General features: G+C 42.5%; 1 protein-coding gene across 1 annotated transcript in view; it reads left to right on the top strand.

The window, feature by feature from the left end:
• ARHGEF39 (Rho guanine nucleotide exchange factor 39) overlaps positions 1-18,915 on the top strand; it is a 1,319,667-nt gene that overhangs the window by 602,858 nt on the left and 697,894 nt on the right. The window contains exon 6 of the mRNA XM_044088228.1: positions 3,978-4,106. Coding sequence (XP_043944163.1) covers positions 3,978-4,106 — 129 coding nt within the window. The remainder of the gene's footprint in view (positions 1-3,977; positions 4,107-18,915) is intronic.

Here is an 18,915-nt window from a genome sequence, read left to right as displayed (position 1 = left end):
TATATAAGAAACCCAAACACGTGTAAACTTCTATAAAGCCGAGAAAGGTAGTAAAACTATAAAATATTAAGAGTACAAGTGTGAAAATACAAGTATAAAAATATACAAGTTAACACAATAACTGTATATGAATGCAGAAAGACTTAAGACAGTAATTTAGCGTAACCACCTAAGGGCACATTTAATGTTTAAGGACTCATTCAGTCCCGGAGGAGAGTGTGCATTAAGTTTCAGCTGCCCATTTAGTTCCTTAAATTCCAAAAGCGTATTTACTTCACCAAAAAAGTTGTGAACATCCTGTAGAGTCAAGAATTTGAACCCACTGAAGTTATTACATAACAATACTGTGTTTGTATAGAGCATTTCTAGAGTCCCCATTCCTAACTGCTGCCAAATGTTCTTTGATTCTGGAGGGAAAAAATCTCATAGTTTTACCACTATAGAACACTGGGCAAGTATTGCACACCGCAGCGTAAACAACATTAGTGGACATACAATCAAAAATGCTTTTGAAAGTGTATAACAGCCTGATTTTAACAACTTCCTTGTAGGTCTTGCAGAACATGTCTTACCCAACAATGTCCTTTTTTACCAGGACACTTGCTATTTGCAAACCAAGGGTACAGCTATGGGGGCCTCTTTTGCTCCCATTTATGCTGACCTATTCATGGCATTTATTGAGGAGCAAATCATTTATGACAGTAGCCGGAATATTTTCCTTGATGAAATTGACATTTGGAGACGTTATTTGGATGATTGCTGGATGGTATGGAGGACAGATGTGGAATGCTTGTTGGAATTTATATCCTATTTGAATGACAACAAATGGGGCCTGAATTTTACAGTTAACTATCATGTAGATACCATCACTTTCCTTGATGTCTTGATCAATAGATTACTTGATCACACTTTAAGTACGCAGGTCTTTGGGAATTATCCTCAATTTAACACTGTTCTCCATGCATCCAGCTTTCATCCTCCTCATATAGCAAGGATTATCCCCAAATCACAATACATACGAATGAGACGCATTTGTTCTCAGCAGCCCACTTTTCAAGAACACAGGATTTGACTAGGAGATTCAAGTCCAGGGGATATCATATGGATCATGTTATGTGGGCCAGCAACTGGGCAAACACATTGAACAGGGAGGATCTGCTTGACCTATAAATCACGGGATGAACATAACCCACAACCCATTAGATTTGTTACCACATATGCGAGGAATTCATATGTACTTATTAACAGCATATACAGACATTGGAACATATTACCCTGTGATAAGGAGCTATCGAATATGTTGCCGGATAGGTGTCCGTTTTCATTTCATAAAGGCAAATATTTGGCATCTGGTTTCAATCATTACAAACATTCTCGTGACAAAAGCTGGTCTGAAGTGACCCAAACTTCCATTACAGGTGAACCTTTGATTGGATGTTTTCCAAGTGGCCACTGTATTAACTGTGATAAAATATCTAAGTGCAAACAGTTCACGAGTAAAAACTGTGGCATAATGTATGACATAACATTTTTTGCCAATTGTAGCAGTGATTAGCTGGTTTATTTAGCCACATGCACTTGCGGATCTTTCTATATTGGCCGAACGTCTTGGCCTCTCAGGCTGAGAATCTCTGATCATGTAAGTAACATTAAGAACAAACATTGCATGATGCACAAATCAACTAAATTTACATTTATGATTATTTACGTGGTAAAGGGTAATAAACTAAACAAAACAGGCAGGCATTCCATTCTAGACTCTAAAGAGAAAAAAATGGATTGTAAAGCTAGGTGGATTATTTCCACCTGGTCTTAATGAGCAATTTTAATTGAACCAATGAAAGTGTTGATGCAGGTATATAAACAGTAGCATTTGATTTTTTATGTTTACACTGATGAAGGCTGTGTTTCTTACCAGCCAAAACCGGTCTGGTTACTTGTTTTTTATGCTGCTTTAATTAATGAACTTTTTTTCAGGTCACAGTTTGCTGGCTCATTGTCTTTTTGTATGTACTTGCTTTGTGGAGCTGTGCAATTGCCTTTCTTGTAGGAGGACTTGTTTCGTGGTTACACTCATTTTTTATATCACAAAAATCTGGCATTTTAACAGGGGTGTGTACACCTTTTATATCCACTGTATACCATTGCACAGCTTTATGAGTGCATGTACGGGGAATGGAAATTAGGGTATTGAAAAACACACGTTGTGAGCAATATGATGCTGCTCTAGGTGCCTTAGCCCCCTCATCATCCAGACTTAGTCCAAAAGAGGAAAGGAGAGCCTGGTAGGCCTAGTGAATGAGAAAAATCCCTGGGGGCAGCTGTTGGTCAGCTGCATGGAACCAAAGGGAGGGGGGGGCATAGTTTACCTATCAGTTTGAATGACAAAAGGGAATAAATTATGTCACATTTCTGTTTTTGTTGCTTAATTTTACTGGTGGTGTACTCATGCTGAAACAAGAAGCTGCCTTAGTGGAGTACATGCTGCATCTAAACATGCTTGTTAATGTTTTAACTAAATATGCCAACTTGGTCCATCTTTAAGCTTTGTTAAGATGCCTGTGGTGCATCTAGTGTCATTAGAATGCTGTACTACTTGTCGGCAGTCTTGCTGTGCTTTTCTTACCTAGTTTTGTAGTGTTGCAGTGTTTCATCCCTGTCATTGTTCATTGTTATCCCTAAAGGTAATGTCATTTATTTTTGTGATAACTGTATGTGTTTCTACAGTCATTTCTTCAGCGGCACTATATAAAGCATACCTTGATGTACGGAAAGTGCTTTTCTTTTCCATATAAAGTGGAATGGTAGTTTTTTGTGCCAGTCTGTCAACTGTTTTTTTTATATCCTTTAAACTGTACAGAGCAGCAAAGTAGATTAGTGGCAACATGAGGTGCTGGGCTTGACTATGGCTTGTTAGTCCTCTACAAGAATTATATCCTGTTCCATTGGCTGTATCACCGCTTAGTAGCTGGCTGCAGGATATACTCATATCAGTGACAGAATTGTAGGGACTGCCTGGAAAACAGCCACACTCCTTATGTAAGACTTGAAGACTGCTAGATTAGAAGTAACGTTATATACACAGCAGACTTTGAAGTACACATGTATTAAGCTTGTTGCTTTGCTCACCTCTACAGAAATATCTGTTTTCCACAGACAATTAGCAAGCATCATTTGTACTTACCAAACAAGTTAGATGGGATTGCAATGAGCCATAAAGTACAGATACCTACCTACCTGGGAGCTGTGAAATAGGCAAAACTGGGGAATGTGAGTCTTGCACAACAGTGTTTTCAATTGCAACATATTTGTTGCAATGATTTCACTTGTAAAACCTTGCCTTCCAGTTAATATGCATCTCATATAGTTCTGCAGTCACCTTACTGTGATCTTTGTGTATTGCATACTCAGTTTGCTCACATCTGAAATAAAACCTCAGAACTGTGCATGCATGCCACCTTTATTTGTTGCTGGAATAAATTAGTGCATGGTATGCAGTCCTTGTTACCTGTCTCTTGCCTCCTTAGTTAGCACCCTGTTCCGGTGCTTGGGCATTTTTTTTCACTGCCGTGCACAGTGAGTCTGACGTCTGTGAGAAAAGAGTAACACTCCATTGCAGAGCAGGCATAGCAAACAACTAAATTGTACTTAAGTATGGCAAAACTGCAAGAAAAACAGAAGGGTACAGAATGATAGTGGCACCCATATATTTCCAACATACTGCAGCAAACTATCTAATTTTGATCATCCATATCCGGTGCTTTATTTCCTTTCTCTAGAAGACTTTGAACACATTATCAAGAAGTGTAACTGTACTGAATTTATTCTACAGGACTGCTAAATAAAGAACTGTTTTCAAATATCATATATATATTTCAGTACTTTTCTTAATGTCTGGTGTCGGAATAATCAGTGTAAAAAATGTTTGTTTTATTTGAAAATTAATGTTTAAAAATGTTATATACTTTTTATTGCAGAGGCAGTGAATGCTGTATATGAAGTCTCTCAGCACATACAGGACCGCGCTCGAAGCCATGAAAATTACCTGCAGATGCTAAGGGTACAGAAATTGCTGAAAGGACGCAAGACCAAGGTGTTGGCTTCAGGTTAGTTCTTGTGATCAGATATTCTTTTTATCTTATTGGACCCACCACCACTATCTGTTGAGAAAAGGGAATGAAAAGAAGGTTGGAATTTAAGATTAGAAACTGTAGAGTGAATCCCAAAGTAAATGGGCCTGTAGCATTCATTCAAAGCAAAATAAGTTAAATGTGGTATGTGAATTATTCATGCAATCTAAGCTGTTTAGTGGCAAATTAAGAAGGCAGTCTGGTCTGCTGTTTGGCCTAGAGAAAATCAGTCTCCTGTTCACAGGGTTTTCTTCCTCCTGCTCATCTCCTGAGAGATGCCCACACACGTACAATACAAAGAATCTAGCCATAAAAGCAGAGGTCTGTCAACCTCCCTGAGGACCAATTAATGGCACTCCAAATCTTATGGGCAGGCAGATAAAAAGGATACAGAGAGATGGAGAGAGAGATGAATACTGGTCTAGTGAGCCAGCTTTTTTTCCTTTATTTTCTCAGATGTCAGTGGAGATTTCTTTAAGCATTCTTATCAACTTTGGTAGTTTTGAGCCTTTCTGATTTTTTGCTTAGCTTTCCTCATGATTTAGCTTATCAGAAACGAACATTAATTTCCTGCTAAATAAGGGTATTATTGCCCAAAATATTAATGAGAGTTCATTTCCAAAGAAAATAATTTTTTTCAGATGTTTCCCTTAATGTATTGATTATTTTGATGAAAAGGTTTATTTTAGATTATTGTTTTATATTTTACCCTTTATGCTGAATGTTGTGTGAACTTTTACAGCCTTTGTACTGCTAACTTACTCCATCCTTACCCCCTGCATAGTCACTTGGCCTTTGAACAGTACTTTGAAATCTAGAGTTGAAAGAATCTGACATTGAAAGGGCTGCATAAAAGTCTTGCTCTTTGAACCTTTTTTGTTTTCCAAGTCCCACAGAAAGATCGTGTAGGACAGTAATGGACAGCCTAATGACTTGCTGTGCTCTGATACATGTGTAATAATGAGACCTTGGACTCTTCGATGCTATGACCTTTCCCTCTCAAACATGCATACAAACACTCAAAACCAGAGTGTCCTTGCATCATTGTAGGTGTAGAATTAAACTTTTCAAGTAGCCACACTCATTTGCTAGTATATTCGTAATTATTTTTTTCCTGAACCTAAAAACAAACTTGTCTGTGTCCTTGTTTAAGAAGTCTTCAGAATGCTGCAACATATTGGTGATATGAGTTTCACTAATAGTGGATTAATTAGATGAATTATCCTTAGTGATTACTTTTGTTCAGACTCAAGGGTGGGTTAAGGTTATAGGGAGTACTAGAACGTAGTGATTTTATAGTCTAACTTTAAAAGGGCATTCCGAATGGAAGATTACTTATTGAATACTGAATTAGTCAGGCTCAAGGCTGTGAGTGGTAATCTCTTTTCTGAGTTGGTAGGGTTTTTTATTCGGGGGTGTAACGTAGTTGAGCTAGACAAATTTGCGTAAATTTCCATTGCAGTTTGCATGCTAAAAGTTGAGTCAGTCCAGGTTTCTGACTTAAGTAATATTGTTCACTTTGACTGCATTTGATTAACCTGATCAGCAATCTAGAGAAGTCAGGCAGGATTCTGCTTTTCAGGGCATCATTTAAATTCTAGTCTAAACATTGCAAGCTTTTCACTGAGTATGTTTGTTGGGAAATGTCACCTGAAAAATGGATGCTAAATGCTGTTGCATTTCTTATTTACTGACAATTTACTGACAGTAGCTTCTTTAATAAACTACAGTCATCTGAAATGCAGATAATCAAAGAAATATAACTTGGCATCTAAAACCAAACCAATAAACAAAAAGAAGTGGCCGAGTAAAACGCATACCACGTTAAAGAAAATAAGCGTAAGTGCTTTTGTCTCTTCCATAAATGGGACATTCAAAGAACAAACCAGTATTGCTCTCATTTCCTTTTAAATCCATATGCCATATCACTTGGCCATCAAATAAAAAAACATGCCTTCAGCAACCAGAAACATTTAAAATACTGTATTGATAATATAAAAACCTGATATAAAATTCCAAAACAACTGAATAAAATTAGTCTACCATGTCGCCCTCATTAAACATTAAATTTAATTTAAGGGTGTAGGTCAATGGATACCTGCTCATTAAGACCCACTGGGTTCTCAGCATTTGTCTTGAGCTGCCAAAATGACTCGCGTGCTTCAAACTGATCATGTGATTTGGTATATGGTTTTAAAAGCAAATTATTGCAATGCTTGTTTGTTCTGAGGAAGTCCAGTTTATAGCGGGGACAAAAGTGCTTAACCTTATTGTTTTTATTTATTTATATATTTATTGACATTTGTTTACGGGAAGGTCTGACTGGGTAGGAGCTGATTTTCAGTGGAGGTCCAGGGAGACAAAACTCCAAAGTATTACAAAACATTTTAAGAAAAATAATTTTACAGTCTTTAAAAATACAAAAAACAAATATATTTAAATAATTATGCCAAATTAAACATGATATGAAAGGATTGGTTAAGAACCGATACAAGTTATATGTCAAAGATTTAATAGATAAATTTTAACCAGTTTATAGAGAAATTAAAGGTAAGTTAGTATATAGAGATAGTAAGGGTAAGTTAGTTTAATATAAACAGGAATTGCTGTATGAAGTGAGAGAAAAGCAGGCTTGTGGTGTATTCAGAGAGAAAGCCACAAGTGAGAGAAACTGATAGAAGTAAGGAATTGTGTAAAAAAGGAAGAAAAAGGCTATGAATAGATATCTGTCCACATTTAGTGTTATAGTTTATCCTGGTGTTGAGCAAGAACAGAGCCAGCTTTTGGCTAGGAAGTCTTTCAGAGTGGTTTTGAAGGATGGGAGGTAGGGTATTGACCTGAAGGATAGAGATAAGGAGTTCTACGCCTTTGCAGCATGGTACAAGTATAGACAATGCCCAGTAGATTTGATAGGTTTGTGAACAAACAGGAGTTTTTGGTCATTGGATTGTAATGACAGACTAGTAACACACTTGTATAGAACGCTGTTTAGTTCTGGACAAGATGGATTCTAGATCATTTTGGAGGTGATAAGTTGTTAGTTGTTGCAGTAATCCTAACCAGCTTAGGCTTCTTTGTACTATACAGTGGTGGATTCAGAAAGGTATTTGTTGCATATTTAGCAACTTTCTTGCAGCGTTGTTCAAGTTTTGATTTTTTGTGATGCTTGAAAGTTAGCAAGGAAGGAAGCACCATAAAGAAGCATGGGGCGGAGGTAAGTAGTGGCAAGTGTAGGTTAAATTGCATCGGTGGGAACGTTTTTGGCTCTATAAAGAATCCCTAACTTTTTGATGAGTTTTTTTCTTACTCAATTTTGTATATGTAGGTCAAATTTAAGATTATTATCCCTAATAATTTGCTATAAGAAATGATTTCAGTGGTTGTATTATCAAGAGAGAGGACTTAATTTTTTTTTTTCATGGGAGAGGGATTTGGGGAAAAAGTAGTATTTTTGGGGGGGGTTGAAGATGAATTGTGAGTTACAGAGCCATGTTTCAGTTCTGATAAAGCTTCATAAGTAATTTTTGGAGTTGTGCCATATTGTTAGATGTCCAAATGAGTGTGGAGTCATTTGTGTACTGTATTAGGGAGGCCTGTTTTGTGGAGGGTGTTGGTGAGAATGTTAAAGGAGAAGGGGACCAAGGTTAAAGCCTTGTGGTACACTGGTGGTGACTGGAAGGTATGGAAAGAGGGTGGAGTGCCATTTTACTGACTGATACCTGTTGGATAGCTAGCGTTTGAACCATAGAAGAGTGAGCTGAGAGAGATGCAAGGAGAACATTTGAAATGGAAGATCTGGAGTAGGGACTTCATTTGTCAGCAACCTGTGGGTCTTGGATCCGATATTGGATCCGAGCCGGCAACTTGTAGCATATCTATGGATCCGAGCTCCTAGCTCCTCCCCTCACCCATAATCCCCTGCCAACCTCCTATGACCCCAGATCTAGTTTGCCGCGGTTGAGTGTGTAGCTAGATTTTAGAGCTCCTAGCGTTTATCAACAGATAAGTGAATTTCTTCATTTTATTTATCAAACTTTGTATTTGTAATTTGTGTGAGTGGTTAGGTTCCTATCTAGTTTAATTTTTTTTTGGTTTTCACCCTCCCCTCGCTGGTCATTAGAGTGTGTCTGTGTGTGTTTGTGTTTGTGGCCTGGTGTGCTTGTGTAGTGTACTTTAGTTTTGGGTATGGCAGAGGCCCCAAAACCTATTTTTTCTAAATGCACCGAGTGTGGCCTTAAGCTATCTCCGACTGATGGCCACACTCGGTGTGTTCGGTGCCTTGGGGTTGAACACCTCTCTTCAGGATGTACAATTTGTGCAGCGTTCAAACCCAGGGCACTGAAAGAGCAGAGGTCAAAGCTTGTCCTGGTGGGTCTTTTGCCTCCGGATTCGGCCTCCGCTCCTCCCGTGGCACCTCCTCAGTCTGTGGTGGTAGCCACTCCTGCCCCCCTTCCCCCGGCCGGGATTCAAACTCCCACTAAAGCGCCGGAGGACAGGGAGGCCAGGAGGGAGAAACGGAGGGAGAAGCACCACAAGCAGTGGGCCGAGGCCTCCGCTTTGGCCCCCCCCGGCTAAGCGGGCTTCTCCCTCGACGGCTTCCAGGTCTCCTCCTCCTCTGCTCCGATCTCCTTGCTTCTCCCCAGGACCCGAGGAGGAGGAGACCCGATCTCCGTCGAGGTCATCGAGGCAGCACTCCAGGCCTGCCTCGGCCTCTTCGAAATCTACATACAGCCTGTCAGATGCAGACTTGGACCGGATGATGCGAAGGTTCATCTAGGCCCAGCTGCAGATGGGAGTGCTCTTGCCTCTCCCCCCACTTCGGGGGGGAGCTCAACCCCTTTCTTTGCTCCGATTGCTCCTTCTCCGACCCGCTTTCCGGGTTCGGAGCGTTTGGAGCCGGGTAGCATTGGAGCCGGGGGTGGGTCGGTGCCGACAGTACTGGGTACTTCGGATCCGACCCTGCCCTCGAGTTTGTCGGTTCCATCGTCTGATCCGACCTCTCGGAGCTGTGGGCTGAGCTTCGGATCCGAGGGTTTCAGTGTGCCTTGGGCTCCATCCAGGTCGGAGCACACTGGTCCCTCGGATCCGACGGTCTCGGCGCCGGTTCCGATCCCTTCATCGGATCCGAGTGGGAGTCGACTTTCGGAGCCCAGGGAGAGCGGGCTCCCCCTCGGCCTTCGATGCAGTGGAGAGGGCTCTGTCGAGAGCATCCAGACCCCCGGCCCTTGCCTCGGCTCCACCCTGCACTCCCTCTCTGCTGGGTCAGGCTTCCATCACCCGGCCACAGGGACAGCCTGCTTCGATGTCCCAGGTTGTTCCATTGGAACAAGATATTGCTGGCAAGACTTCCTCTGACAGCCCCCCTGAGGAAGTGCCTCGCAAGCACAAGTGTAAGAGGAGGCACGTGGACTCCCCCGAGTCCTTAACAGAGGACACGGACTTGGATGAAGAGGAAGGCTCCCCAAGGTCACCCCCGGAGGATGTCTCTTTTGGAGACATCATGGAAATGCTTAGGATCAGAGGTGGGTGGTCTGCCCCCAAAGCTTCCTCTGACGGGTCCGTGTTCCTGGAGGCATTCAAAGCAGGCCCGTCTACCTCTTGGGTGTCCCCTCCGGCCGACCCCCTGGTGGACCTTATTACCACCAGGGCGTGGAAGGAGCTGGACACTGTGGAGCCAGTCCCTAAATGCCCGGACAGGATACTGAGCCCCTGCGCAGACCGGTCCCACTGGAGCAAGGGTTCCCCCGTAGATGCCACGAAGAGGGAATTAGCTCTGGAGAGCTCCTCGGTCCATCCACCGAGCAAGGAGTCCCGCTCGATGGATCGCCTTGGGAAGCGGGTTTTTAGTTCAGCGACCTTCTCGGTAAGGTCTCTGAACTATATGGCACATGTCATTAGGATGCAGCGGGATCTTATCAAAGAATACGCTGCTTCCCCCCCGAGTCCATGTCGGCGGAGGACAAGCAGTTGTACTCCACTCGAATGGCCACTCTATGGTCTATCTCCAATATCTCTATGCAGCTTTTATCTCACGCTACTAGGGAGCCGCTAGAGCTAGCGGAGCGGGTCTAGTCATGAGACATCAGGCCTGGCTCCGGCATTGTGACTTCGCGGAGCCCTTTAAGGCGTCCTTTGCAAACGCCCCTTTTGATGGTTCTGCCTTGTTTGGCAAGACCGTTCGCGAAACACTGGTCCAGAGCGAGAAGGATGGGAAGACGTTGTCTGCCATCGGAGTCCGCTTCTCTGCTCCCCAGACGTCCTTCTCGAAGAACCAAAAGGGACAGAAGAAGATGTGGTTCCGGAAATCGCAACATTCCCAACCTGCTCTGGACAACCAGTCCTTCTGTGGCAGAGGAGGACGGAGTACGCCGCCCTAGGGGCAGAGGGGCCCCGAAGAACTTTGGGTCCAGAGAATCCTTCTCTGACCGGCCCACGCAGCAGCCCTGAAGGGTTGCCCGACTGCTCTGGAGGCAGTCGGGGGGCATTTCTCGAGGCATCTGGTGGCATGGGAGTCCATCACATCAGAACGCTGGGTGCTTCGTATCATATCCAGAGGTTACAAAATTCCAGTGTATCATGTCCCCAAACTCAGGAGCCTCCCCGATGTTCCACCCGATCAGAGGGAGACTGCAGCCGCAGAAATACAGCAGCTGTTAGAAAAAAGAGCCATCCAACCCGTCCCCCAGGACCAGCTCAGATTAGGGTTCTACTCCAGGTTCTTTCTGGTGCCAAAAAAGACGGGGGACTTGAGACCAATTCTAGATCTTTCCCTCTTGAACCTGTTGATAACCAAGGAAAAATTCCGAATGGTCACTTTTCAATCCATTCTCCCCCTCTTACGGGAGAGCGATTGGATGTGCTCTATAGACCTCAAGGATGCGTACTACCATATTCTAATGGACAGATGATCCAGGAGGTTTCTCCGCTTCCGGCTGGGAGCCAGTCATTATCAGTTCAGGGTCCTTCCCTTTGGCCTCACCACAGCCCCCAGGGTGTTCACCAAAGATTTAGCAGTGATAGCGGCCCACCTGAGACTCCAGGGAATGCAGGTCTTTCCGTACCTGGACGACTGGCTTCTAACCGCCCCAACAAGGCATCTACTCTGCTCAGCCAGAGATTACTTTCTCCGCCTAGCCCCCCAGTTAGGCATCACAATCAATGCAGACAAATCTTCCCTTGCTCCGACACAAGTAATAGAGTTTATAGGGGCCAGATTAGATACCAGGGATCTACGAGTCTTCCTGACTTCGGAACGACTACAGAATCTGAGATTGCATGTGCGGGCCATTCTACAATCGGAAGCTCCACCAGCGGAATTGGTCCTGAGGGTGCTGGGCTCCATGGCGGCTGCAATAACGCTTCTTCCATGTGCTCGCCTAAATATGAGGGTACTGCAGTGGACCCTTCAAGTGCATTGGTCCTTCCAATCTCTTCCTCTCTGCCACCCTATCTCTATCAGCAAGGTTTGCAGGAGGGCCCTGTTATGGTGGCTCCAATCCCAGACCTTCATATAGGCCGGCCCTTCTGCACTCCTTCCCCTCTTGCCATGGTGACCACGGACGCCTCTCGCCTCAGGTGGGGGGACATTACAAGGCAGGACAGTCCAAGGCACGTGGAACGATACAGAGACCTCCTTGCATATCAACGTTCTGGAGATGAGAGCGGTGCTGTTGGCGTTGCAGGCACTTCAGAATCTCCTCCCCGTAGGAACGATTGCAATTCAGTCAGACAACATGTCTGTTGTTTGGTACATCAACAAACAGGGAGGAACCAGATCCTACCCCTTATGCCGAGAAGCCATGAGAGTGTGGGGATGGGCGATTTCCACCAACCGCTTTCTGATCACAACGCACATTCCGGGGCGGGCCAGCATTCTGGCGGACAAACTCAGCAGCACCATTCTTTCACCTTACGAGTGGTCTCTCAACCCACTAGTAGCGAAGCAGATATTCGCAAAATGGGGGCAACCCTGCTGCAATCTCTTTGCCTCTCCCTTAAATATGAAATGCGACAGCTTTGTCGCTCTGATTCCCTCACCAGGGGAAGCCCCGAGAGACGCTCTGGTGCATGTTTGGCCGCCCGGTCTACTCTTTGCCTACCCTCCTTTACCCCTGATGCTAAAGCTCTTACAGAAAGCCTCACGGTTGGGGAGCAGAATGATCCTCATTGCCCCATTCTGGCCTCGGCAAACTTGGTTCCCTTACCTGTGGTCTCATCTAGTGAATCCTCCTTGGATTCTGGATCCCACTCCGGATCTAATCTCCCATCCTTCGGAATTACAGACCCCGAATCTGGTCAACCTGAAGCTGACAGCTTGGTTGCTCCAGTTCCACTCTTAGTCAGGACTCCCGGCATCTCTTCACCAGTCAAAGCCATCCTGGTGGCAGCACATAAGCCTTCCACCAGAAAAATATACCGCAGTAAATGGAGACGCTTTTCCGTCTGGGCGGAATATCATAATTTGGATCCCTTCACTGCCCCTCTACCGTCCGTACTGGATTTTCTAACCGGACTCTTTCAGCAAGGAGCTAGTTGTTCGACAGTCAAGGTACAGTTGGCAGCCATCTCCCATTACCATGTGGGACATGAGACAGGTCCTTTGATGTCAGCTAAATTGTGCAAAACATTTCTCAAGGGCACCTTTCTACTCAGGCCCCCTGTCAAAGAAGCTGTACCCCCTTGGGATCTTTCTCTAGTCCTTCAAGCCTTGACCGCTTCTCCCTTTGAACCAGCCGCATCGGTTGATCTCAAATATTTGTCCTGGAAAACAGCATTCCTGGTAGCCATCACTTCAGCCAAGAGAGTTTTGGAACTCTGGGGTAGTAGTGTGGCCGAGCGGTCTAAGGCGCTGGATTTAGGCTCCAGTCTCTCTGGAGGCATGGGTTCGTATCTCACCACTGCCAGTTTAAAGCTCTGAACTGCTGTGACATGTGTTGGGAGGGTGGCCTAATGGTTAAGGTGTTTGCCTTACAAATGCAAGGTGCAGGGTTTGAGTCACACAAGGGATAATTGGCTAGGCTTAAAATGGCTCGCAAGAGCAGTTAGCTTAGTACTAACCTATGAACCTATGAACTCCAAGCCCTTTCCGTAAAGCCTCCTTACTTGGTCTTCCATCCGGACAGAGTGTACCTCAGGACCAATCCCTCCTTTCTTCCCAAGGTGGCATCGGAAATAAATATCAATCAGTCCATCAACTTACCGGTTTTCTTCCCTAAGTTTCAAAATAAAGGAGAGTACAAGCTGCATTCATTAGATGTACACAGGCAGCTGCGTTTCTATATTCATAGGACAGCTGGTCACAGACAATCTGATCAGCTGTTTGTCTCCTTTGCTAAATTCAGTTTAGGTAAAGCCATTTCAAAGGTTACCATGTCATGCTGGATTTCTCAATGTATTCTTCTGGCCTACCAAGCTTCCGGGAGGCCTGCACCTGAGGGAGTCCGTGCACATTCCACTCGGTCCATCTCTACTTCTGCTGCCTTTAAATCTAGAGTGCCATTGGACGATATTTGTTCGGCAGCTACTTGGGCCTCATCTCATACTTTTATTAACCACTACAAACTGGACGTAATTTCTAGAGGGAGAGCATCCTTTGGCTCCACAGTGCTCCGGAACATCCTTCCATGATGGCCACCCAAGATTCAGGTAGCTGGGGACTCTGTCCCACAGGTTGAGGACAAATGAAGTCCCTACTCCAGATTAAGAAGTTATGTACTCACCATAACGTTCCATCTGAGTAGGTGGCTCCATTTGTCTGCAGTCATCCCCCCTCCTTCCCCCTGGCCTTCAGAACTTGGTCCTGTTATATTGTTCTAGATATTATGCTTGTTGGAACACCTTTTCAGGTATCCATAGAGGGGAAAACTTGATCTGAGGTCATAGGAGGTTGGCAGGGGATTATGGGTGAGGGGAGGAGCTAGGAGCTCGGATCCATAGCTATGCTACAAGTTGCCGGCTCGGATCCGATATCGGATCCAAGACCCACAGGTTGCAGACAAATGAAGCCACCTACTCAGATGGAAAGTTATGGTGAGTACATAACTTCTTATTTCTTGTGGCAAACTGTGTCAAAGGCGTTAGACAAGTCTAGAAATAAGGAGGAGACTAGCTTGCCGTTATCTCTAGCTTTGTTGACAGTATCTATATAGGTTAGAAGTGCAGTGTTTGTACTATGGGAAGGTCGGAAGTCATATTGTGTGGGAGATGGGAGTTGTTCCTGCAGGAAATAGTTTACCAATTGTTTTTGAATAAACTTTAGGGGAGGATAAGATTGCTATAGATTTGATGCTAGTAATGTCTGTTGCATTTCCTCCTTGGTGCAGAGAGATAATGTGCAACTTTTTCCAGATAGAGGGAATGTGGAATTCCTGGATTTGACCTGTTTATAAGGATTCAGACAGGGCAAGTAATGCTATCAGCTGGTGTTTTATGGTGTTCACTTGAAAGGTCATCGGCTGAAGTAGAGCATGGTTTGAGTTTGAGTAGTTTTATATAGGATGTGGACACAGGTTTGAAGGTGAAGGTTGATGTGATGATATGTTGGTGAATCCTTGGTTAGACATGCTGTACTGTCTGCGAAGTAAGAGTTGAATTGTATTGGGGTTTCAAGTGGAGAAGGGGTTAGGGTTGAATTTATGGCCAGTTTGCAAGATCTCTTTAATTACTGTCCAGAATTTGTGGGGTTGTGTTTACTGTTATTCTGAAAATTATTATAGTATAGTTTTAGTCTTCATTAATTTGCTTTTTAGTACAATTGTGAAGCATTCTGAAGTTTTCAAGATATTGTGGTGGTTTATATTTTTGCCATTCTTTCTATGTTTTTTCCTCTATCCCATATTAGCATTCTACTCTTTTTGGATAGCCAAATTGCATTATTTGTTTTTAGCTTCTTCCTTCTAAGAGGTGTAAGGCTATTTAGGATATTCAAGAATAGTTGTATTGAATTCATTTACAGCATCATCTAAGGGGAGGATTTTTAGGAAATTCCAGTTAATAGATGATAAGTTAGTTATGAGCATCTTTCAGTTAAATTTGGAAAGATTGCATGTTATTTTATAAACATGATGTTTGTGGATGTGTGAGATGTCTGATTGTATAAGTTGGGAGATGATCACCGAGACAGTCAGACCTTGTACTTGAAGTGGTGTATTTGCTAGGGCCCAATACTAGGATCCAGTCTAATAAGGAATTTGATGTCTTGTTATAATGTGTGGGGCTATTAATTCGTTGTGTAAAACCAAATAAGTTCACACTAGATATAGGGGAGTTAGAGTTTGTCCAACCAATTGATATTCACATCACCTAGTGTTATTTTTGTGGAATTGTTATGGATATCCAATGTAGGATATCTTCCAACATAGCAGTATTGTTGCCAGGAGGGATGTAAAGGGCAATAATGCATATTTGTTTATATTTGTTTAATTTCAGGAAAGTTATAAGAAGCTGTCCTAAACTGAATTTTGCAGTTTGTTGTAGGTTTATCCCCAAAAGCCACACTGAATGTAATTACACACTGAGTGTTTGTGGTTTCAAGATATAGTGTTGCAGTGTTATAAACCACTACTTATTTTTTGTAGCTTTGTTTACCAAGTAACATTGTATTCTGCTTTCCATTCCAGACATTGCTGTCATTTTTTTCTACTTGTGAACTGTTTTGTAAGTTCAGGCAGAAGGATGCAAGGTTGCTGTTTTTTTTTTGTCATTCTGAATGTCTTAGTTCCCAATAGTTTTTTGCAGCTCTGAATTTTAAATACTTACAATCCGTGAATACCACCGTCCATAGCTCTGTCTAGAGAGCACGTGATCACATATGCACTCTGCTTATTTGTCACTGTGTAATCAGTATAACTTCTGTAATAGGAAGTGCTTATTCTAGAGGGAATATACTAAATCTCTAGATTATATGGGAGATCATTTGATATAATTAATTTAAACAGTGTTGACAGACTCCCATTATTTTTTTAAGGTCTCTGCAGTGACCAAAAGCTTATCCACTAGACCAGAGATGGAATATACATTGTTCCAACTGAATCAGAGGCTCAAATATTGGATGCAATATCGCAGTCTCCTTTAAAGCACTCTAGAATAGGCTTTCCTTGGGAGGCTGAGTAATGGTGAGCCTTTAATAACTGGAACACGGCTTTCTTTTCCCTTTTGAAAATGAGGGCTCCTATACTGGTTTGTCATTCCAGAAGCACTGTCTCAGCCTTCTATGCAATAATAAGCATTTAACAGCAGCATCCTAAGATTGTTGGCCATTTCAGCATTTCTGACTTAATGTCAGCCATTCCTGCAGCCTTGGTGCTGTGGAACTGTACAGTCATTCTAGTGAATGTATCTGCTGAAATCAAGTTCCACAGACTACTTCTGCCATTACCTCCTGAAAAGGAGTGTATGTCCACTGGATTCAGGAGTTTCTCAAAGTGTTCCTTTCTTTTCTCAACAGTGTTTCTAGTTATGGGTAGCATTTCTTCACCTTTGCTGAGAACAACCTGGGTAGTTTTTCTTTTGGATCACTGTCAGATTGCCATGAGGCCATCCAAAAGCTATTTTACATGACCTCATGAAACTCCGCCTATTCTGTTCATTTGCTTTGGCAGGTACTGCCTTTCTGGCTTCTTAATACCTATCAGTAGAATTTGGAGAGACTCCTCACTCTACTAGGCCTCTCTTTAACCTAGCAGCTTCCCTCAATTTTGATGCTTGCCAGTGGGTCCTGGGAGTTATTGATGTGAGCCAACCACATTATGGACATACATCCTTGCTACCACTTCAACTATTAGGGTAGGTTCCATATAGACTCCACTGTTTCCAGTTTTCTCAGGTCTATGGCAGATTTGTTTTTCTGGAGGTAGGAACTGACTCTTGGGGGGGGGGGGGGTGACCTGTCACTCTCAGGACAAATAACTAATAATTTGTGGTTTCTGGATCTATTGTGCCACCACCACTGTCACCTGCCCAAACTCATCATCAAAAGTGCAACAGTTTGCCAGGTGTTCAAGATAGATCGTTGGTCCTGTGTTCTGATGACAAAATTCTAAAGTTGGTTACTGACGTTTGGCACAAGATACCCTGCATAAAAAATACATTTAGAAGAAGCCTTATGTCAGTGTGGTGCTTGTTATGGATTATCTGTTACAAGCCTAAAAAGAACAAACAGTTCACCACTCAGATCAGGTAAGCCAGTCTTTCCAGTTAAGTCCCTCCTGATATCTCAGTCATTCCCTATATGAGCAATGAAATCTCTTAATAGAAGTACTTGATTCACAGTTGGTGCCCTGTCAAGTAAACATGGCAACACAAGGTCTAGAGAAAGATCAAGTACTCCAACTAGCTGTTAGGTGCATGTGTAAAAACATTGGGCATAATTCCTTTTGCGTCTTGCATTCACATTGACGTAAGCCTCTAACTTAAAGGAAGAAAACTCAACAGTCAAGGCTATGTGTATGCCACATCTGCCTGGATCTCTCCAGTGTGTCAACTACAGAATTGGCGGAATGCATCCACTCAACCTTGTGTCATAATCGGCTCTGGCTGTAGAGGTAAAACCATCTAAATCCAATAGGCACATTTCAACTTAAGTGAGGTTATATTCTGTGCCTAAAGAGCCAGTCTCCCATTACCAGAGCATATGCCATTTTTTATCTTTCCTGCTCTTGCTTGCCACTGTTAAGATAAGAAATAATGCAAAGACAGGCAGAATATTTGGCTATCCAAATTACAGCTTAGGAGGGGGGACCATGCCTTTTTTTTAACATTATCCCACTGAAAAATGAAAAGGCGACAACATGGATCTAGCGTTATAGTAAATACATAACTTTCATTTTTTTTTTATACCTGAAAAGTCATTTGGTATATTACGAGTCACACACATGGTATGACACAATTTTAAGAAATCTTAATCTTATAACTACTCATGCTGTTCTTGTGAAAAGGACATGTATATGAGCATATTAGTGTTTTTCTTTAAATAAGAAAGGGTGAATATTTTCATGTCTTGAACTCTGTTTACCACCTTACATTCATGCTTGAACTTTTTTATTTAAAAAAAAATGTATTGGGTTAAGTTATGTTATGGGCCCCTCTGACATCTTTATGTTGTTTTCTTAGTACTGTTTAGAAGTAGCCCATACAGGTATGTTCTCCCTTATTTTAGTTTAGCAACACAATTTATACAGTTTTCCAAACAGAGTGGAAACATAAGCAAACTGTTTTGCTGTTGCAATGCTGTTGCAATAACAGAAAAGGAATGTAACATTTTTATCTCAGCCTGCAGTTAGAATATTTTAAAATATGTCTCTAAGCATTCAGAATTACAGAATATAAAAAAGAACTTACATTCACTGTAATATGATTTTTTTCTATTCCCATTACATTCCCACCTTTGACACCCCTTAGAATGCCACCTTTGATCATAAATGCAGTATTTATAAGTTATCAACAACAGCATTAATACTGTCAAACACATATGCTGTGGGGTGTTTTTGTTTTGAAGAAAATATTACCATTGTTTTTGCTTTTGTCATAAAGTAGTTCAACAATAAATTTTTAATTAAAGAATATCGTTAACCAATAACACAAACACAGTCTGAATTAAAACAAAAAGTAAAAAAAAAAAAACGCTAAACCATATGTTTAAACGGACCTGTAATCCACAGTTTGAGCTCTTTTGTTCCTCTTGGTAGCAAAACTTCATCAGAAACATGGCAGCCATTTTGTTACAAGGTTTAAATAGCCTCAAAGGCACCAAAACTCTATGCATTTAAAAGTACACGCACTCAAAGAA

Source organism: Protopterus annectens, chromosome 11.part0 (genome assembly GCF_019279795.1).
Source record: "Protopterus annectens isolate FY-2018-M chromosome 11.part0, PAN1.0, whole genome shotgun sequence".
In the NCBI taxonomy this organism is placed as follows: domain Eukaryota; kingdom Metazoa; phylum Chordata; order Ceratodontiformes; family Protopteridae; genus Protopterus; species Protopterus annectens.
This window is presented reverse-complemented; position numbering and strand designations above follow the sequence as displayed.